Source organism: Pocillopora damicornis, chromosome 1 (genome assembly GCF_964200805.1).
Source record: "Pocillopora damicornis chromosome 1, jaPocDami1.2, whole genome shotgun sequence".
NCBI classification, from domain to species: Eukaryota; Metazoa; Cnidaria; class Anthozoa; order Scleractinia; family Pocilloporidae; genus Pocillopora; species Pocillopora damicornis.
The window spans coordinates 2,765,148-2,787,991 of NC_142670.1; the positions used below are offsets into that span (position 1 = coordinate 2,765,148).

The 22,844-nt window shown below is 38.0% G+C and overlaps 1 protein-coding gene across 1 annotated transcript; it reads right to left on the bottom strand.

Annotated features, from left to right (window-relative positions):
• Positions 1–195: 195 nt before the first annotated feature.
• On the bottom strand, positions 196–22,613 carry LOC113669812 (DNA mismatch repair protein Msh6). The gene is made up of 41 exons (XM_089199109.1): positions 22,199–22,613; positions 20,563–20,863; positions 19,809–19,902; positions 18,942–19,066; positions 17,005–17,309; positions 16,589–16,643; positions 16,140–16,178; positions 15,652–15,711; positions 15,193–15,267; positions 14,664–14,740; positions 13,634–13,692; positions 13,282–13,344; positions 12,917–12,993; positions 12,268–12,342; positions 12,040–12,111; positions 11,725–11,815; positions 11,404–11,498; positions 11,121–11,157; positions 10,780–10,846; positions 10,614–10,668; positions 10,232–10,303; positions 9,560–9,668; positions 9,012–9,075; positions 8,422–8,520; positions 8,260–8,337; positions 7,700–7,795; positions 7,348–7,391; positions 6,892–6,953; positions 6,465–6,519; positions 6,281–6,381; positions 5,931–5,949; positions 5,261–5,465; positions 4,931–5,002; positions 4,779–4,851; positions 3,627–3,725; positions 3,321–3,446; positions 2,693–2,780; positions 1,581–1,825; positions 818–952; positions 462–529; positions 196–370 (listed from the first exon to the last, which is right to left on the bottom strand). The coding sequence occupies exons 1-41, from the start codon at positions 22,564–22,566 to the stop codon at positions 307–309; spliced, it is 4,164 nt and encodes a 1,387-aa protein (XP_089055235.1). The 5' UTR covers positions 22,567–22,613; the 3' UTR covers positions 196–306.
• Between the last annotated feature and the right edge of the window lie 231 nt (positions 22,614–22,844).

Below are 22,844 nucleotides of genomic sequence, written 5' to 3' on the forward strand. Positions count from 1 at the left end.
TTTTTGCATCTGATTGGTTAACGGTGCAAGTTTTCGTGACCAATCAGAGCGCTGTTCATCAAAACCAAGGAAGTCCCGGATTACTTGCGACACAATTGAAGATTGCTCTAATAAACACCATTAGCAAAGCAAAATAACTTCCAACAGAATTTGTGAAGGTAAACAGTACACTTAAAAAAAGACAAGAAGCGCTCAAAACATCAATGAAAATTTTATTGACGTGTTCTAAAACAGGAACAATTTGAACTTCTTCATCTGGCTCAGAAAAATTAAAGCAGTAACATTCTACTTATCCCACTTTCAATACTAATTACACATTATTTGCTTCTGTAGCTGTTTTATATCCCCTGTCTTGCAGATAAGCAAAGACCTAACAACAAAGAAAGAGGTAAAAAAGTCAAAATTGAAAGCAGATTTTCCAGATAAAAAGGTTTCATTTACTGATCTAAAGTTTCCTTTACCTGAAAATTTTGACGCGATCTGTAGTCTCCTCAAACTGTCGAGCTTTGTTTACAGCCACAGATATTACCTAGAAGTAGAGAAATAAATTGGAAATTTAAAAAAACAAAAAAAAAAAACATTGGAAAATAACACATTGGATGAAAGCTCGGTAGCTTTCACTTAAAAGGTTACACAAAGAAATTTTTACCCACAGACTGATAAGTTAAAAGTAACCGGTAGAAATTGAATGTTTACACATTTCAGTTTCAATCGCAAACCTGAATGTTTAAGCACAGCACAATAACTAAACATCCCTATAAGAACCTGGATTTCGCCAAAATTGGACGCAACTAAGATGTACTGATAGATGATTTACCTCATCCGGTATCCCAGCAAGCCTTGCTGCATTAAATCCGTAACTCTTCGGACAGGCGCCTTTCACGAACTTGTACAGGAATGTTATTGTCTCTTTACTTGGATCAGTCTCGTCTTCATTTTCAACCATGCACGCCTAAAATAAGAAAACCTGATTTTGGCAATTGTCATTTGAAAGTCTTAAAATAATCCAGTACTGCTTTGGTTTTCCGTTATCGCGCTCTGATTGGTAAAAAAAAAAAACTTACGTCCCCTCTTAACCAATCAGATACGTGAGAAAACCCACTCGGTAAAACGTGTCTAATTTAGAGTTGTCATTGGCTCCTTGCGATATGTTCCTCTCTACTGATTGGTCCGTGCCACTGATTCAGTTTTTATTTTAACTCTTTATCTCCCAAGATCTCATTAGTAATTCTCCTTACTGTCTGCCATATAGTTCTTGTGATGTTAGTTTGGAGAATTTGGTATTGGATCAACTAATAATCCCCTGGTTAAGATTTTTCTTTATTCTCATCTCTTATCTGCTTGATGTTGTATTGATATTGTAAGGAAAATTCTGTCTTGGTCACTCTCAAAATCGCGGATCACGTAAAATTGAAACACCTCATCAATAGTATGGGAGGCTAATTTCCGATTTAGCAGGAAAAGGCTAGAGATGAGAGGGTAGGGAAATAGAGCAAGCAAAGTAGCAGCCTTGTAAATGACCTCTCTTAAGTGGGAGGAGAAAAAGGGGAGGGTTGTCTCGGTTATCTTTAGTAACTCACCATATGCCCTAATCGCACATTCGGGTCAGCGGAGAACTCCTCGACCAGTGAGTGATAGTGTGTGGAAAACAGTGTCCTGCATTTGATGTGACGTGAAAGTTCACCAACCACTGCACAAGCAATGGCTGTACCGTCATATGTTGCAGTGCCACGACCGAGTTCATCCACCAGAACAAGGGAATGCCTCGTCGCATGTCGGAGAATGGTTGAAGTTTCGCTCAGTTCGACAAAGAAAGTACTCTCACCTGATTAGAAAAGGGAGAAGGGAGTATAAATTTCAGTTTTTATAAAGAGGATCACCACCTTTCAGACAAAGAAGGATCAGTTCAGGAATATATATGTTGAATTATACACGCAATTTGATTGGTTCCTACTCGTGATCTATTGGAGGACAGAGCATAGATGAAGTCACTATCAACCACATGTTACTTTTGCTCTTTATTGTGTCTGTGCAGCAAAAGATCACAGATGACGTCAAAATGTGGTAAGAACATCAGTGACACACTGTGCCTCGTGATTCTTTTTTGTTCTTACCACATCTTGACGTCATCTGTGATCTATTACTTAACAGACGCAAGGCAACATGGGATCGATTTGTTGAATCGATAACGACAGAGCAACAATTATCCTATTTTCCGTTGATATTTCTATTTGAAAACAAGGAGTTTTGTTATCTTAGTCCGGCTTGCACAACATGGTACAACTCTGGGTTATGAAACTCGAGAAACAGTTTGTGTTCTTGGCTGAGATTGTTCGGTCAATATGCTTTGATGTTGGCAGCTTCAGAGTTGAGCGGGCAAGACTGGCTCGGGTAGCCGATCAGATAGCAGGTTTTGGCTTATCTTGGCAGGGCCAGCCATAAAATGAAAGATGCAAATACTAGATGGATACTTGTTCCTCCTTCCATATTCCCACAGCTATTCATAAGGTTTATCTACTATTAATTCGCAGCACCCAGTTAAGTTAAAAGAGGCACCGTGACAGTACAATGGCCTGTGCCCGAGCACAGAACTACCAGTCTAAAAATACATTCGTCTATCATATCTTGAGTTCTCATAAAACTGCTTAGAAACAGCGTCCAGGCAAGAGCTAAAATGATAGTTTTTTACAACCTGACAGGATTCTGTCGTGCGCTCCCAGCCTAGTAAAGACTCGATCCACAGGAGAGAGGCGGCACTTCTCAGCTAGAACATAACAGCCCTAAAAGGTGCGGATAGTTTTTAGTAAGGGGAGCCAAAGTTAACCCCCTAAGAGTGACTGGCTTCTAACTTCTCCTTAGAATATCTTCCTTGAATCAAATATAAAGAACATGAGAATAAAGGAATTGATCACCAAATTAAAAAGCTTCTGATTGTCAAAAAAATTCTCCTTGTCAGTGCCAAATGTTTCAACCTCGTTGTTTCAAATCCGAGTCAATCTTCTCCATCCTTTTGTGTCGATCAATTCGTAGCTTCAACATTCCCTCCCTCCCCCCCCCCCCCGCCCCGGCACGCCCCAGGCATTTGAACCTTTTGAAGATGAGTTCTTTCAAATTGCTACACACACACAGGGTCAAAACTGTGTCCAAATGTTTCGCGCAACTGCCGGATTTCATGGCCTTTTTTTTTTTTAACAAGAGGTAGGATCAACAACCGAGATTTTCTTGTAAACCTTTTCTTCTGAGCAAATTGTTATTTTGTGGTCTTGTTTACTAGCATGAAAGTTGTTTTGCTCGACGCAAATGATCTCTCAAATAATCACCATTTGAGCCATGATAACGATCAGTCCAGCCTGTCTCATCAGCGTTGATTTGCCGCCCATATTAGGCCCAGTAACCAGTACGCAGGTGCTTTGACTGTTGACCGCTGTCTCCTCGCAGTCATTGTCCTTGGGAGAAGAGAAGATAATGGGAACTACTTAACATACTGGTTACTTCTAGAACTACATATTTTTGTCTTCTTCGTCAAGCTATGAAGCAGAAAATGGGAATGTGCCACCCAAACGGAAAAAAGGAGTAGAAGAGGAAACATAAAGAAACAAGCAAACAAATACACAAAAGATACTTACATCTTGCATCCCAATCACTGTGTCATTTGGGATAAAATCGCCGCCACTGAACGTGCGTGAAATGCACGGGTGCCGTCCTTCTCGGATTTCCAAGAAAGGCTGTTGAAAGAGAGTTAAATCTAAGAGCAGGCTCTCAGTGGCGCTGCAATACGGCTGCCGAAGCCCGTGCGTTTCAAGTCGTTGTGCGATATCAGCGCGCGAGAGGTCCACAAGGGTTCAAGCAGGAAAATGGCTCACCCCACACTGACCCCTCACCAACTCGCCTTTTTTTTAAGGCCTTAAACTTTCTCGCGAGAAGAGTAACGCTCGTGTCACAAAGCTAATAATGGGGGCTAGCTCACACGCCACCTAAATTTATGACCCCGAATTTTCCGTCTTCCACAAAACCACAAAACTCCAGATTTTCATTCGACCTACAGACGGACGTGGACGAAAAGTCACTATTTGCTCTGAGGAAGGGTGAACACTCGAAATGACAGCTTTAGAAATTCTTTACAGTGGTCAATTTACGTTGTCAACTCAGTTGACCAAACCAAATTATTATACATTAGACTTCCTATCAAAACTCTGATTAATTGTGAGCATATAGTCATTATACAATAGTGTGGTAAGTTGACATGATAACCCAATACTTGCAGCAGATATTAGGTAATTATGTCGAGTTCAAAGTCTGCCTAGTTTCCACGCCCCTCATAAATGTAGTGTTCTCTCGGAGAGGTGTCTCCTTTGGCAGATTGTTTAAAAAATGTACAATAAAATAATTAGTGAATTCGGCTTGCGCATGATATCACGAATTATCAAACCTCGTGTCTGTGTTATCTGACTCAGCTTTCGGCTTCGGCAAATAACTCAGACCTCGGCATTGATAATTCATGATATCATACTCAACCTCATCCAATAAGTGCTTCTTATCTTGTTATACTCCCCTACTGACGCAGCACCACAGTTTCTTAGAAACTTACCACTTTATTCTTTTTAATTTCATCCAATCTCAAACCGATGCAATTCTGGGAAATTTCACCAACAAACCCATGTATTTCATTTTTTCACTTCACGAGATAAAACCATCGGCCTTCTACCCAAAAGTCCCAGAGGGTAAACAGTTGCTCCATTGGATGTTTCTACAATGATCTTAATTACCAGAAGTAATACCTGAAATTCTTCATCAGAAGTCTGCTCGGGAAGAACGATATCAGGTCTACACATCGGACCGTCAGCCTGCGAACTGAAGAATTCACAATGAATTTTGTTATTTTTTTGATGTTTCACGAGAAAGAGCCGACAAAAAATTCAATTTTTAGTACCTGCAGGATGCAAGGCTTATCAGTGAGTCCAATACAGCCAGACACTGTACTGTTTTATCCCACGTCTTGTACCTAAATGAGAAAATCAAGGGAAAAGAAGTTCGCTCTTCAAAGACCAAACTGTGCAACTTAAACGGTTTCCAATATTCCTATTTTCCCGCGCTTTGATCGGTATCCGACGCCGTCCACACATTTTCCCGCGCTTTTTTCCAGTATAAACGTTTTCCCGCCAAAAATTCCCCCTAGTTTCTTCTAGACGAAATAAAATGAACATTTATTCCATGTATGAGAAAAAACAAAGCTGAGTTTAATAAGAGTAATTATACTGACTCTTGATCAAATTTGTGAAACACAAGTCTCATAGTGTCTTTCAAAGCTTCCTCTCGTCTTTCCTCGGCTTCCACTAACTCCGCCAGCTTCTCTTCAATCGCTGCTGTCCAGTATCGTTTAAATCCTTTCTTCTGCGACTGCAGGGTGTATTCGTCGGGAATCTTACGGACGGAGTCAGGAATTTCAAGCTGATAACGGTTCTTGGCTGAAATCCAGCAAAAAGGACCATATGCTTCAAAAATGGCTTAGAGTGATTAAGAAAATTCAGGCAGACGCGATGGTAAAACGGCTAGCACACTGAACTCTGGGTCAAAATTCTTGTCGAATAATCGTGATGCGTCCTTAGCAAAAAAATATCTTCTACAACGCCTTTTTCCACCCAGGAGTACAAACAAATACTGGTGAAATTTTTACGAAAAGCTGGGGCTAGCCTGTGATCAACCAGCATTCGATCCCCCCTAAAGTAGGAAAACCCCTTATGACTGAACGTTAAAAAGACAGGATAATGTCTGGCGGAGACAATTTTTAAGTCAGTGTTGCTCATACACTAGAAGAAATGACGGTTTGAAGAGGCTCATACTAAGAGATGCTTTTAAGACGGGAGGTACAACATACACCACCAAGACCAAACCTATTTCATTTGCAACTCATACAATACATTCAGTCATACCTGAGCCCCAATACGTAGCCTGAAGAAGAGAAAAGAAATAACAATCATAGAAAGAAAAAAATCTGGTAAAATTATTCCCATAACCTTCATATCAAATTTCTAAACCTACAAGTGTATCTCCTGACATACTGTCATTGTTAAAAAAACGTTAATTTGTATCCCGCTTATAGACTAATTTTGGCCTGCAATTTCTTCCGAGGATCCGGAAAGCTCTCATCTCTTCCCCCCTCCCCCCAACCCCCGAACAGGAAACACAGAAAAGTTCTCTCGACGAGAGGGAGGTTGGTTCGAGTGTATTTCTCGACCCAGACTCTTCTCTGGCGTGATGTATACAGGGTGTTGCTACTTACCTTGCAGCCCAGTGTAGCGCATTGTTTCTTAAGGTATTGTTCAAACCAGGTGCGCATGGACTGAATATCTGCTATGGCTTGATCATAATCTGGATCAACCCCTGCCGTTAAAATTGGTGAACAACATTAGAACAATTTGCTTCACGATTTTATATCTCCTGAACAAAGAACACGTTATCCTCACCTGCCTTAGGCAATATAACGCCTTCATTCCTAGCCTTGTTGTGATCAAACGAGTGCTGAAGAAAAGAGAAAAATATTGTTAAGAATCAAAGAATCCTAAAATTACAGTGAGAAAGCTTTTCAGTGGAACATAAAACAAAGAATATATAATGACCAGTCAAAATAAAGAGAAATTTCATGAGGACCCAATGAAAACTCAAAGTAAGACAAGCACACTGTTTAAAGCGCGGGAAAAAGCGCGTGAAAAATTTGCAATTGATTTCAATTTTACAACTGATTGGCGCGAGTTTTTCTGGGCCAATCACAGCGCATGGTGAAGGTAACCTTGTGAAAACCCGGATTTGCCTCGATAGTCTTTACGTGAAGGTGTAGTCAAACAAGGAAAAACAAAACTCTACAATAAAAGAAACATTTGCAATTTAAAGCACCTTGAAGGCGTGTAAGAGATCGTGCAACTTCGGAAACTGCCCACTAACTTTCGACTGTCCAGCTACAGAGTGAATTAAAAAGATTGAGGAAGAGTTACTTCGTTAGCGCTTTACACAGTTTGTGTGTAGAATACAAGCATAAACATCTGAGAGGGCAATTCAATTGGATGTCGAAAATTGAACACAAAGTAATCACGACGGCCAATCACAACAAAGGAAAATATCAAAAGAAGCCAATAAGAACTGAAGGTAAGAACAAGTAACCTACTTAGAGCGCGGGAAAACGCGGATGACCAAGTAGCGATTGGTTTTAGTTTTGAATCTGATTGGTTGAGAAAATGGCGCGAGTTTTCTAGGCAAATTATAAAGCGAAGTAAAGGAAAACCGGAGCAATCCTGGGGTTACTTTCGACACCCAATTGAAAATTGTCTTTAATTTTAAAACAACTTCACAAACCGGTAATGTCCTGTTCTGTGACAACTTGAGTGAGAAGTTTGGAACTGCAAAATAAACAAAGAGTTTTGAGCCTGCGAGAAAAGAGGGCAAGAAAGTTCTTTAGTTGTACAAAGGCAATCTAAATGCATTAGGTTACATGACAATATATCATTCCTGCAGCAGATTTTCACAAAAACACCTTAAAGAAAGAACAGCTCAAAGCACCTGCAAACCAAAATTCATTTAATATGGAACTCTTTGAACGTGCTTCGTAAAAGTGCAAGTGTGGAAATAAATAAATAAATAAATAAATAAATAAATAAATAAATAATGAATGAATGAATGGATATATACACAAGTAGAAACGATTTACCTGAAAGAACTAGCATGGTCTTTGAACATGGCTGTAATCTCTGTCGCCTTATCAAAACCCTCCAAGATCGTGAGAAAATCATTTATTTTTCGCTTACTGAAGAAGACAGAGAAATTAAAAGGATTAAGCAATAGACTTATTTCATAATTGGCGGGCTAATTCTATTATTTTACATTTAAGTCAAGTAAGCTTTCTGGTCTCAACAACATGTTTAAAAACAGTCGTATTTTAAGTCAAAAAGCGTGGTTTGGAAGGCGAACTGGCATACAGAGGAAAGAAAAATAATCACACTTGCCAATTTTCAATTTAGCGTTGACAATAATCCTTGATTGCTTTGTGTTTGCGTTGTTATTGCTTAACCTCGCTCCATGATTGGTTCAGAAAACTTGAGCCAATCTCTTCAACCAATCAGATGCAAAACTAAAATTAATCACGACTTGGTCACCCGCGTTTTCCCGCGCTCCAGGCAGTTTTTTTACTTTGAGTTCTGATTGGCTCTTCACGGAATTTTCTTTTGAAAAGCGCTTAAATAAATACATAAATAAATCTTTAACCAGCACCTGTAAGTGTCTTCATTATAGAGAATTGCTCTATTGGCTGGGTGACTCTTGTCTCGAGGCAAACTCAACGCGTGTATTCTACATAGGGAAGGAAAGAAAAATATCTTTGTTTACAAAACAGTTCTATACATTGTTTGAAAGACATGTCATTAAGTTTCATACTTTTTTAAGAGTCTTTCCAGATCTGGCAGGGCCTTCAATACATCTTTTGTTTCCGCCATTAAACTTGGGTTAGCCATCAAATCTTCTACAGAATTGAGTCTGTGAAAAGGAAAACAAATTGTATTAGAATCTTCGGGATTCTTGTTCTTACCAATAACCCGTTGCTACTGTTAAAAATCTTTCGTACTAAACAGCATGAGACGCGATTAATTTTCTTCATGTTGCCTAACTCTAAGAGAAATATTTTTCTAAGAGATTCATCAAATGTCTTTCAGAATTTTCAAACAAACTCATCGGACATCGTGCTCAAAAATCCCGTTCGCAGATTTTATAAAGTTCTTTATCTGACTCTCTGACTTGTCGCCCCATGACCCCCACACCGCCACTTTTCGCTGAAAGAGAATATAACCGACTGAACAGGCTGCAACAGACGAGTATGTTCCAGGCTCTCTCGGTCGGTGGAGACGAGCGGATCGCCGGCGTGCAACACTTAGTGGTTGTCAGAGCAAACGGAAAAGATACTTTTTTGCCCGTCTGTTCTTAAGCTTTTCTCCTCTGAGAAAGAGAGCCTGGAAGAGGCAACACCAGACCTGTCATTGATGGAAGCCGGGTTGCATAGAGGTGCACAAAGCCATTGCTTGAATAAACGTTTACCTGTGGAGAGAACAAAAATGTGTCAGGGAAAATCTCCAAAGCTAAGTTCTGAATTAAAATATCGTATTCACTCAGGTATGTTCACTCTTTAAATTTAGGTAAAAGTATAACGCCTGAAAGCTAGTAGATAATAGCTAAGGTCAGTGAACCCTTTTTCTCCCAAGATCTCATTAGTAATTCTCCTTACTGTCTGCCATACAATTCTTATGATGTTGGTTCGGAGAATTTGGTATTTAGTATTCAGTCACTCATGGGAGTTAATGGGTTAAGTTACCAACAGCTAATCGAGAAGAACAGAGCTATTCTCACAGATATTGCAGAGGAAAAGAGTGTATTAAGACAAATTTTCGGAGTACTGTTATGACAATAAAGAAAGTTCCAACGTAATTTTCTTGTAAAAAGTGGAAACATATATGTTTTTTTTCTAATCCGCTGGAATATCAGAAGCGTCTTAAATTCAAGATCAAAGATTTTCTGTGCTCACCAAAAGGGGTACAACAGTGATCCAGTCTTTCCAGCAAGGTTCCCTCGAGTGAAGCATCAGGCCCAGATGGAATAACGTCCAGGTTTGTTAGAGTGATGTTATCCAGGATCTGTGAATGAGACAGAAAACCTTTCCGGTACATGTTTGTGAAATTTCTCACAAAACACACAAGCGCTGGGGTCGCCATGGTTTTAATTTAGTTTGTTCTGTGATTGGTTCAGAAAATCCGCGTAAATTCCCATTCACAATGGCTCAATGAAACATTTCCCTTTGATCTGATTGGCTGATGTGATTTCGTTGGTGGTGTTTCTTATGCCACTCGATCAAAAATCGCTCTAAATTCTACGTAACTGACGTGTAGAATTGTTCCATGTGACTATGACACTCGGCTAAATTGAACTGTTCAGTGTCGTAACGGCTTAAGTTTCACGCAACGACTCTGGATTACAATGTCCTCTGTTGAACCTTCCATAAACTTAGGACTTGCAACATAAGCGTAATACGTCAGTGAGGACATACATTAAGTCCCAAAAGGTAGAGGCAAATTAGCTTCTAAAGCCGAGGTTTGACCTTGTTCGGAACAGCGTAAACACGCTAGTTCCGAGAGAAACTGGTACCTTATGCACAGGTACACGATTGCGACAGCTTTTTCATTCTAGAAGTTATGCATACCATGTGTTGCCTCCCTTTCACAAAACTTGAGTTCTGTCCGCAGGCAGGAGAATTGTCCAGCGGCAGGTATTCCTAGGTGAGCCAAGTACAAATGAAATGCTTTCAGTTTGCAGTAAAACACAACTGGGCATCTATGTCAGAGCAATTTTTAACTGAGCATTAAATTCTAGATTCCATTGGTTTTGCTTTACTTTGCTCTGTGATTGGTCCAGAAAACTTGCGCCACTCTCTCGACCAATCCGATGCAAACCTAACACCAATCACAACTTGGTCGCCCGCGTTTTCCCGCCCTTTTTGGTCTTCAGGGTATTTTACTTTCTTCCAATGCCGTTGTGATTACTTCGGTTTTGGAGCAAAATGCGCTTTGACATGAATACAGTACCTCAAAATTCCCCATTGATAAGACTTCTCCATCTATCAGGCATTTCTTCAGGTACCTTTATGATTGCAACAGCAAAATAAAATGAAGATTAATATTCCAGAAGGAAAATTGATATCTGAAAAGAACACCAAGAGTGTTAATTCTTTTTGTGTATCATTCAGCTCACCAAATCACAGCACCAAGAGCACTCAAAGCCAATTCACTACCTTCACCGGGCATTAAACCCAGAGGATCTGCGGCAAACAAAACAAAAATTCTTACATCAGCATGTAACATGTCGTGTGACTAACCACGTAAAATAAGTCTTCCAAAGTCTAATGAATAGAGGGGCTAAGTTTCTGAAGAAACTTTGGTGCTGCGTCGGTGGGAGAGTATACCAGGGAAATTTGCTATTATTAACAAAGTTGAAAACGTAAATCGGCCACCGTACAGAGTTTCAAAGCTGACGTTTAAAGCGTTAGCCCTTCGTGTGCGCGAAAGGAACATTCTTTCAGTGATCAGTCTTACCTCCATCAGTCAACTTCTTTAAAACATCTGGCCAACTCTGAAACCCAAAGAGATGTCACATTACCGTACTAAACTTTATGAGAGCCAGGCCACACTCTTAAACTGGATATAAAGTACACTTGTTTAGAGATCTTTTCCTGAGAATCTCAAATAGAATTCCTGACCAATTTTGCAAATAAATGACATTACAACGCTGAAGGAATGTCACATAGCTTTGAGCACAATAAATTAATTTCTATATCACTAACCAACCTTCACTGGATTTTCAGTGTCACTAACCAACCTTCACTGGATTTTCAGTGTTATTCTCGTCATTATTGAAATATTGTTCCTCTGCAAGAACCTTCAGTGTCTTGCCTGCTTCCCAAAACTGTGATCCTATCAAATCAAGGAAGGTTTTTAAGAGAAGCTAGAGTGGGGTGTCGATGAAATAACAGGTAAGGGAGTTCATTCATCGTCGTCAGTCGTCTCCACACTCGTCAGTATCATCCCATCACGTGGGGACAGCTACAGTACCCCACAGCCTTCCTTCCACTACTCCTTTCCTCATATTTTCCATTTTATCTTATAGTATTTTCAATAGTTCTTCAAAAGTTTTTCCTACCTTGTGTTAAGTATTCCTTCATAGCAGACATCAATTCATGGTTGAGAACTTGTTGGGTTTTCAATGTTAAACCTCCACGGGGACACAGAACCTTTGAGCAAAAGAAATTCCTCACTGAAATTCTCATGATTTTGAAGCACTAAAAGATGACCCCATGACCAATCTTTTTTAGCAAAAAAGTAGGAGAAGGAAAAGTAGTCATATGTTTTACCTTCTATGTGCAAAATAAGTCAGTGAATTGCACTTATCACTAACTTGCAGGTTGCAATGGCGATAGAACTCCTAGCTGCGCTTACAATTAAGCAAATTACACACCTGGACAGGAGTAAAATTGGCCACCAGAGTCCGTAATCGAGAAGACTGACGATCATCTTTGAACTGTCCAATCTAAAAGACAAAAAAAGGGGGAATGTATTAGTCAAAGCCATCTGAAAAAAACTCACACAGAGGATACTAGTTTCATGTATTTATAACAGATAAATCTTACACATAGCTTCTGGACAAAGCATGGTTTATTAGCTGGTGAAGGACATGTTCACTTACATGAAACTTTCCAATGGATGTGTCCACAAAGCAAACACCATAGACACTTTCCCCACCAGAAACATCATCAGAACCCTAAAATATTTAAAAAATATATAATATGTACTTATTGACTAAGTAAGAGGGCCAGATATTTAGACTGACCACTGTGAGGTCCATGTGTCATGAACAAGAGCCAAACACATTCATGTTTGGTCTGACCAAACTTAGTCAATAGGCATTTTATCATAATAATTATTATGACTACTACACTGTATGTGCTGGAGAATTTGAACACTTTGTTTCAATTTAAATAGGATGTATATGTATAGCGTACACTGGACAATTTCTACAAATTTTCTACAATAAAAACTTTTCCTTTTTGGCTTCTAGACAAAACAAGAAACACACAATTTGTTCAGAAGTGTGACTCATATTATCATTTGTTGTATTTCAAGTTACAGTCCACACTTTTGATCCATGTTCTTGGAAAATGAAAAAGAACTGTGTGATCTAAAGGCTAGACTGGCTCACATCAAACTGTTCAGCACCACAAATGTCAGCTTTCACCGTGGTTTTCTATAGGACTGCAAGTGGGGGTTGTACGACTTTTGATAAATTTTTTTCAAAGGAGATCCAGCATTAACACTCTTTAAAGTTTTATCTTTACCTTTTCAGAAATAGCTAAAAGATAGGCAGCACTACTTTCTGTACAATCCCCATCCACAAAACTGTATGTCTTTGTTCCTGCAGAGGTGAACATGACATATCAGTTATTCTTAAATGTGTCAAGAGCAGGAACCAATTAACTCTTGACTTCCACAAGTGATCTCAAAATAAAACTTCTCCCTATAATATCTGTAAATAATCCGGCAAACAAGTAATGGGAATTCTCAAACAGATCAGTTACAGGTAAAAGTTGTGATGTTGATCCGCGTCAAATTCTCATAAGTACTTTACAAGGAAGTGAGTAGCCGCTGGAGGGAAGAGTGACCAATCAGATCTTGAGGAAATCTTTAATTTGCCAGTAAATACCTTTTGTGATTACAGCACATATTTCCCTTTTCACCACTTGATCACTCTTTAAATTTGAGTGAGCTGTAAATAAAATTCAAAAGTTGGATTTTAAGATAGTACACTGAATGGATGAGAATGAGAGAAAAGCCTAAAGGTGATTAACACGTAACTTCTCCCTATAATATCTATACATTACTGAGCAAACAGGAAATGAGAATACTCAAACTTATCACTTAGAGGTTGACATCTTGATCTAACACCAAATTCTTGTAACTAATTTGAAAGGAAATGTGTAACAGCTGGTGGGGAGAATTAACAATCAGATCTTGGGAGTTAAAGAGTTGAGTAAAAAATCAAGAAACAGACATACTTCTCTTGCATCTTTCCTTCATCATCTCTGGAGTTTCTGTTTGCTCTACTCGTGCCACTCTACAATAAAAAAAAAAATGCACATTAACCATTTACACCCTAACATCAGTATGCATATTCTCCACACTGTTCTTTATACATTTCTTAAGGTGCTGACAGGGAGAATTTGTTTGCTAATCAAAAGATTTCTTCCCTGGTGACCATTTTCTTCATTCTCATGACCTTAATGTATAATTCAGGAAAGATATTGTAGGGAGAAATTAGATGCTGGTCACTCTTAGGCTTTAAAAGGTTAATATCAGTTGAACAAATAGATATTATGTTGTATGTGTCTGTTTAGTATTATATCACAGATGACGTCAAAATGTATGATTCATTGCATTTACATACAGTTTATAGTGCCGCTGACAATATACCTTGGGCGTAGTTTCCCACACCATGTGTATTGCTTGAGTGTTGCCTACAGTTTTTTTTTGCTATTTTTGCCAAGTTAGTTTTAGCAAAGGATTTAAAGCTGTGTAAGAAGCAATAACTTCAAATCGTCGCCAGATAGATCCTCATTTGTCATTCGTTGTGATTATCCTGTACAAGAATACAAGGAATCTGGATGCATAGAAGTTGTTGTGTCGTATTTATTTTGCCAAGTGTGGCGGGCCCCCACACAAAATATGGTAACAACAAAAAATGTGGCCCATAGGACACAGCTGAGTGTGTCGCTGATGTTCCTATGACATTTTGACACCTTCTGTGATCTACTACTGTACAGACCCACAGCAATGTGGGATCAATTTGTTGTTTTACATGATAAGTAAGCAAAAGATTTTTGATAGTGACATCAGTTACACATCTGCCCTCCAATAGATGATAAGAAAGAGCCAATCATATTTAAGCTTATTAAATAATTGATATTCTTCTAGTTTCTTGGAACCTGTGGAGACTAGCTGCCCATCCACAGGAATCATAGACACCTCTGATTACATTGTTTAATGCTTGTGCCAAGGACAGATTCTGTAAAATTATGAGTAACTCACTTATAGCCTTTCTGAATCAGTGTGTCAGAGTATCGTCCAAAGGCAATTTCAGGAAAACCAGCATGTGCAAAATTACCCTGTAAGAGAAACCAAAAACTCAAACAAATTTATCCAACAACTTGTTGTAAACAACTGATACAGCTTTGAATCTTTCACTTCCAAGATCTAGAAACCGATTATCCACGCTAAATGCCATATAGTTCATACAATTTCAGCTTTGAGAAAATCGAGTTAACCCTTTCACTAATAAGATCTGATAAGTAATTCTCCTTACTGTCTGCTATACAGATCTTATAGAGTTAGTTCAGAGAATTTGGTGTAAGATCAACTGATAATCACATAATTGATATTTTTCCTTATTCTCATCACTTGCATGCTTGACATTGTATTGACATTGTAAGGAGAAATTCTGTCTTGGTCACTCATGGGAGTTAAAGTGTTTCTTGTACAAGAGACAAGCTGTAACCTGCAATCCCTATGTGAAGAAAGCTTCCCTGTCAAAGTCTGATTATTTGTGATTTGTAAATACCTTCATATAGATTAATCCAAGTTCTTTCACACCAACTGTGGCATCCATGTTGTACAATTCATAGAATTTGCCAACCTGGAAGGAAAAGAACACCGTCAAGAAAAATATCCAAACTTTTAAGTAACTCAGGATCTTTCATTTGTACTTCAGAAGTATTCTGAACGTTGATTCCTGAGAAGGAGCAAAACTTATTTAAAGTTAATTTATTTTAAGACACCAGTAAGTGCTGTTGCTTGTACTAAGTTATACTTCAGGATGGAGAGAGGAACTGTGGAAGTGAAAGGTCTTGTCCAAGACCACAACAGAGTGACTCAATAAAATGCTTGGACCCAGGTCTTTAAATGTCTTCTACCACAGTAGTATCACACACTGCCTTGAATTTTTAGAACCCTGCTATTGCAGAAAATTGGTCGTTAATCCATGACTTGAATACATTATTTGATGTACAGTTTAATTTACCTTGAAGAACAGGATGGTGTCAAAGTTGTCACTCTTCAGCTGCCACCATTGCTTCATGGCCTTAGAAGGAAATGAAAAAGTTAAAGCGATTTTAGTGTGCCAAAGGTTGAAATTGGTGTTAGCCTACAATCACTAACAAAATTAGCTGACACAGAATCTGTGTGGGCACTTTTAAAGGAAGTATTGCAAAATGAGGTTTAAGTGCAGGTTCAAGTGCAGTTCACAAAAACCCTCCCCTCCCCCCATTAAAAGTTTTACAGTCACAAAAGGAAAAAAGTGAGACATAGAGGGGGGGGGGTGGGTGAGAGGAATTGTAGAAGGGACAGTTTTGTTATGATATTCTAGAATATTGAATCTTTAGTGGTCATGTGTGTATGAATCCTTTTTTAGTTGATTGTAGTATGAAGTATAGCTGTGTCTTAAAAATATATATAATAAGGGAAGCTGTCAAAGCCTTAGGTTCATAGAATCAGAACAAAATTACTTACTGGTGTAGCATCTTTGGAGTTGAGAAAGGATGAGGGAACCTGTGGATTTTTGGAAAATGGAACAATTATCAAGTGCTGGCTGAAGGATGAAAATTCACTGATTGCAATGTTCTAAAAAAGAGTACGTATGTTGTGAAATTCAGCTAAATCATTAAGATTTCACTTGATAAGCAGTAACACTCTTGTTACAACCAAGAGAAAATCTAGAGTTTCAAGAATATAAATTTATTACTTTATTTTTCTACTTTTCCAGAGCTGGAATATTACTAGTTTGCAAATTTACATAATTTTTCATACTTTCAAGACCCTTCATAACCTCTTAAAAAAAAATTTTTTTTTCCAATGATGAAAACAAATTTGCTTTCATGTCTTTCTTTTTTTAGCTATTGATATGGGCTCTACAAATTAATAATTGATGAATTAATGTTTATCACACCCTTTATACTTACCAGCAGTGTCCTTGGGTCATATTCTGGATGTATCATTGGCCTTCCCTGCTTATCTCTGTGAAGCACATACATGTGTAAAATATTACTTAAAAATCTTGGAATTATTACCAGTAAAAGAATGCTGTTATTGTGAATGTCTTTGTGTGGAAAAACGTTCCGCAATCCCTCCAAAATTTTTCATTCTTCATTTTTAAAACCAGTGTTTCCCTTTCAAGATCTCATTAGTTATTCTCTTTACTATCTGCCATACAATTCTTATGAAGTTAGTTCAGAGAATTTGGTATTACATCAACTAATAATCCCCTAGTTGATATTTCTCTTTAATCTCATCACATGTTTGTTTGATATTGTATTGATATTGTAAGGAGAAATTGTATCTTGGTCAATACTCAGATTTAAAGGGTTAATAAACTTACTTTCTCTTGTCTTCCTTTAACCATTCCAGTCTCTCATGTGTATATGTTCCCACTCCCTCACCATCAGCTGCACTAGCCTTTGGAACTGGGGACGAATTCATCTGAAATCTTGCTAGTGAAACTGCTGCTTTACTAGCAGAACTTGACATCTTTTTTGCAAAAGATCCTGACAGGACTGAAGGTGATGGAGTACTCAGTAGAGCTTGCTTGCTGACAGCAGGGGTACAGGGAGTTGATGGTGTACTGTTCTTTGTTTTCTTCTGATGTGGAGTAGAGGTACTGCCTCTCTTACGTTTACGAGATGGCTGTCGGTCATATGTGTAATGAGATAAAGGAAATGTGTCAACACAAGAAATTTGTAAAATAGAGTGTTTACAAGTTGACCCACAGTACCCCTCAAGTGTACTGGTAAGTTGACAGCCTCAGCTTTAAGTCAATCCTGGATTCTTGAAAGTATTAATAATTGAGAATCGAGACTCAACACTTAAGTTTCAAGTTTCAATTCTCATAATTCAACATCAATTTTCTCAAATTGAGAAACAAGTTTTGGGGAGTTTGCAGAACTTTTCCAAGAAAAAATTCAATTCAAACATGGAATAATTGAGATGTAGAAAACAATGGACACAAAGCTTCATTTGCACAAGACCCACTGAATAGAGGCATTTTTTTTCTATGGCTTCCATATTCCACAAACTACAGCCAGGTTTTAATGTTCCAAATGACAAACAAAACATACCCTATCATCCATAAAACAGTTCTATACTATTTAAAATTTGTGTGCAAGAGGGATGGTATGTTTTCTTGCCAAAAACATGACCAAAAAAACAAAAAGAAGACTTCATATGAATTTGTCAAACATAACCAACCATCAACCAGTTTGAATCCTGTGTCAGACTGCCATTAAAAATTGTGTACAAGGTCACTTTCATCACTTAAGGAAAAAACACTCTGGTTTAATGCATTGTAAAGTACAGGGTGTGAAATTGTGCCCAATACAGGCACCAATGCGACTAAATTTTTCACTTTGGCGACCGAATCCTGAAAATTAGTTGCCAAATTGGAGGGCTCAGAGCAAGAACGATCCCTTGATTTTTCAGCCATTTTTGAAAGTGTCCACATGCCAAAACTCAACTACTTCTGAACACTTTCAAAAATGGCCGAAAAATCAAGAGATCATTCTTGCTCTGAGCCCTCCAGTTGGCGACTAGAATGCTTCATCATAACCTTACTTAGAGATAAAGTGAATTAAATTGGACATCCTAGTGTCCAATTTGTAGCACATTAAAGATCTTTTTCCTAACTTAATTTTGGAGGGTCTATCTAGAATGCTGACAGCGTTAAAAAAAGGTTTTATTTGTCTTTAAAAATGGTGACCAACTTTTTTTGAATTGGCTACCACTTTGAAAAATTTAGGAGCCAAGTGGCTATCGGAAAAAAAAATTAATTTCATGCCCTGAAGTATATTTAATACTTGTGATAAAATGGGATCAGAAAAACGAGTATGCAAAATTGACTGCAGTTCTTACATTTTTAGCAGTGAAAGACTATTTCAAATATATTTTCCAAGTCTCTAATTAAATATTTTATTTTTAACCCTTTGACTCCCATGAGTGACCAAAATAGAACTTCTCCTTACAATATCAGTACAATTTCAAGTGGACAAGTGATGAGAATAAGGAAAAATTTTGATTAGGAGGTTATTGGTTAATCCGTTACCAAATTCTTTGAACTAACATCATAAGAATTGTATGAGAGACAGTAAGGAGAATTTTAATGAGATCTTAGGAGTGAAAGGGTTATTTACACTGAACAAAGAGTAATCTAAAGCTATTTCATCTTAAAATCAAACAAGCATTTGCCTTCACAATGCTGGCTAATTACTGTTATTTGTCAGATTAATCTTTTACTGGAAGATGTCAAAATCAAACATTCAATACCGTTTCTGCAATATCGTCAATGTCCTCCTCAGAATGACTGTCCTCCTCCAACTCATTTTCATCAACTCCACTACTACAGCTCTCTTCATCATCATCATCACCATCTTCGTCAGGCTTGTAATCATCTGTGACAATGTTCAGAAAGTGATACATGTAAATCATGCCAAGGTTCATTTATAGTTGGTATTAAGTTAAAATTTTCCCTATGCCACAACCGATCTCAAACATTCAAAGGAGAGCAACACTGACCTTCTGCCACAACTGCCTGGGTTCAATTCTTAGACATTATTAATGATAATGATACATTTATATGGTCCATCCTCCACATAAATATGCTCAAATCTACTTTACAACACTTTGCAGGGGACTTTGGTCAGACTGCATTAAACAGTTTACGATTTTTGAAGGGAAATTCAGCAGGGGCCCCCAATTTAAGAATTTTTGGAAACGAGGACACATCACAACACCAGGAGCTACGTTCTCTACCCTTTGCAAGAAGTGCTTGGGTTTTCAAAAGCTAGCATTTTGAGTGTTAGCCCTTTATCAGTCAGAGTGAATAGTCTTTACTCAGAACCCTTCCTCACAGCAAGGATACTATGTAACCTTTTAACTCTCAAGATCTGATTGTTAATTCTCCCCTCCAACTGCTACATATTTTCTTGTAAATTAGTTATGAGAACTTGGTGCTAGATCAAGATAGCAGTTTCTATCTGATAAGTTTGAATATTCTCATTACCTGTTTGCTAAATAATGTATGGATATTATAGGGAGAAGTTTCAGGTTAATCACCTATGGGATCCTTTCAAATATTTCACACTCCCCTTGTCCCCTAGACTACTACCTCATGTAACACATATCACCACATACCTGCTGAGTCTTCTGAACCCGACTCTATAATGCGTCTTTTCTTTACTTTTTTATTCTTTGTGGCAGCTTTCCTTTGGGGCCGTTTGCTGTTGTACTGTGTACAAATGTCAAGGAGCAGAAATATGTAGAGAAACAATTACCATCACTCATTATTTTCTTTTGAACTTTGATATTTTTTAACCTTTTAACTCCCATTAGTGACCAAGACAGAATTTCTCCTTACAATATCAATACAATATCATGTAGACAAGTGATGAGAATAAAAAAAAAATATCAATTTGGGGATTATTAGATCATTCAATACCAAATTCTCTGAACTAATATTATAAGAATTGTGACATGACAGTAAGGAGAATTACAAATTTGATCTGGGAGTTAAAAGGTTAAGGTAAATTTTCAACTTGTGTGATTCCAACCTGTTTTCAATTTAAACCACAACAAAAATCTCTAGAGAAATTGGTTAAACCTTAACACCCTAACATCAGTAAACGCATTCTCCATACTGTTTACATTTACCAAGGTACTGACAAGGTAAATTTGTTTAACAATCAAGAGCTTTTTACTTGGTGATCATTTTCTTTATTCTCATGACCTTAATGTGTGATTCAGGGGTGATATTGTAATGAGAAATTAAATTCTTGTCACTCTTAAGGATCAAAGTGTAAAAACCACAGCTGTTTCCAATTGAAATAGTTGATCCCAAGAGAAACGACCTCAGAACTCTGCAACAAAAATTTAGGTACCATTCTTTTACCTTCCTTCCTGTAACCTCATCATCATCATCTTTCTCGTCACTAGCATCATTTCTGGAACTTCCTCCACTGTTCTTCCTCTTCTGTCCGCTTGATTCTTTCTTGGGGCTCTCATCATCTGTTAACATTGTTTCATCACAAGGGTCTTCTCCATTCTCTTCCTCATCAGAAGGTAAACAGTTGACAAGTTCCTTTCGCTGTTCCAGTGTGAGAGACAAGGCATCCTCAGCTTGCTGCACTGCATTCTTTATGTTGGGATCTATCACACGATTGTTTTGATCTTTTGAAAATTGTTTCATTTGCCTGGCAGAAATGAAAGAGTTTAAAAAAGATCATCTAACAATCAGTAGCTCCACAATTTATCAACACACACTGGTTTTTTTAATAAAAAAAAAAAGATTAACAGAGATTAACCAAGATTTTTAAGAAGATCCCAGGCAGCGAGTCAGTTACAAACAGCCTCATTTTGCCCATTTTTTTGATCTTTTTTTTGTAAGAAGTATTAATAAATGCAACAGAAATATAAAACTGTGGTTTAACAGGAAAATTAACTCAAACACTTAGGGACATTTTTTAGATTGATTTATTGAAATAGGATAAAACACAACTTTCAATACACATTAAAAATGTTTTCAGGGTCAAATTAGAAAAAGTGTTCAACCTCAGCCCCAAACTTAGACATTCTTATATAAAAAAAAAAAGTGCACTAGTATTGTATACCAGTACTTTGAATCCCAGTATCCAGTTTGTATGTTGTTTCTGAGATTGTCTGATGACTTGGTTTTATCAACTAAGTTGATGCTATAAATTGGCCCACGTACAGTTTCTAAAGCTCAAATTTCGAGGATTAGCCCTTTGTCAGAGCATACAGAGGAATTGTGGGTTGTGTGTGGTTTATACACAGAAAGATGGAGCTGCACTGTTGGTGGGTATATTGAAACATAACAAATACAAGGATAAATTAGTGGAAAGAAAAGTATCCATGGATACCCTGGGGATTAAGAGTGCCAAGTTGCAAGATAAATTTTTTTTGAGAGTTTCATGGCTTTCCAGACTGCCTAGATGTAGGAAAAAGCCACAGTCTGCCTCACATTGCTTAGAATGATTGGTATTGTCTGTTTTTTAATCCTTGATCAAGAATTCAATGTTAAATCGACTGGAAACTCATCCAGCACCTCCCAGATGACACAAAATTTATTTTTTTCCACCCTTTAGAACCTTAAATCAGAGCATTTTAAATTTCTTATGATTTGGTTTGAATAGAAACGTAATTCTTTACAATCATTCCATTTGAAAAATGAAAGAAAACTTATTTTGGGATCACATTTAGCTTTGGAAACCCGCGTTCTTCTTTTCAAAGCCTAACAATGTGCAGAAGTTTTGGGTAAACAAAGGCCATTGTTTAGCTGAAGTTACAAGACACAGGAGACAATGTAGATGATCGCTAAGCTTACAATCTTTCAGACAGGTAACAAGAAAAACAATCTGAACAGTTGACGTAAATACTTCGAAATTAATATCCGATTCAAACTTTCCTTAACAAAAGCGCTATTGAACTTAAATTGTAACGCAATGATCGCATGATATAACTAACCAAATCGAACTTTCGAAAGATCAGGGAGCGTGTAAATAAATTACCTTCGCTTTACCCAAGCTCGACTCGGAGGGTCTCCAAAAAACTGAACATGGCACTTATCTCCTCGTTCGTAAACTCTCTGCGTAGGATGATCACAGATCAAACTTGGCCACCAGGGGTGTCCTTCGAGTTTCGCCCATACAATTCCACATTGTTCAATCTTCACCAAGCCAGATTCCCCGCTCAAATCTTTCTGCGTCCTCGAAGCTTTCGGCGTGTTTGGCGACGTCGATTTCTTATCGTTTATTGGCGAAAACCCCTGCGCGCTTTCCTTTGGCGAATGATTCTTCTTTTTATCTGCTGTATCACCGCAAACAGGAGACGAAGGCTTCTTCGATTTTGGAGTGAAATACGAAAACAGAGTCGCCATGTTTACACTCTCACGTGAAGAATTTTCCCGCGCTTCTCTACAGAATCAGTGCGCATGCATAATATTTTACTTGTTCCCAGATTCTCAATCGGCCATAAAAGATGGAGAAGAAAGAGACGAACCAAGGGAATTGGAGAATAGAGTGGGCGAGGGAGGGGGGGTGAAGAAATGGGAAAAACCAGTCGATGAAGTCTGATTAAGGACGAGTTTGGTACATCTGATTGTCGCGCACAGATCAAATTGTTCTGGCAGTCAACAACTATCAGCTTGCGCGTAAT

Excerpts from the sequence above, each read along its gene's own strand:
- LOC113669812 (XM_089199109.1), bottom strand. The coding sequence starts at position 22,566 with ATGGCGACTCTGTTTTCGTATTTCACTCCAAAATCGAAGAAGCCTTCG. Across the intron at positions 11,158-11,403 it reads ACACTGAAAATCCAGTGAAG|AGTTGGCCAGATGTTTTAAA; the intron begins GTTGGTTAGTGA and ends TTTGGGTTTCAG. Across the intron at positions 10,847-11,120 it reads AAAGAAGTTGACTGATGGAG|ATCCTCTGGGTTTAATGCCC; the intron begins GTAAGACTGATC and ends TGTTTGCCGCAG.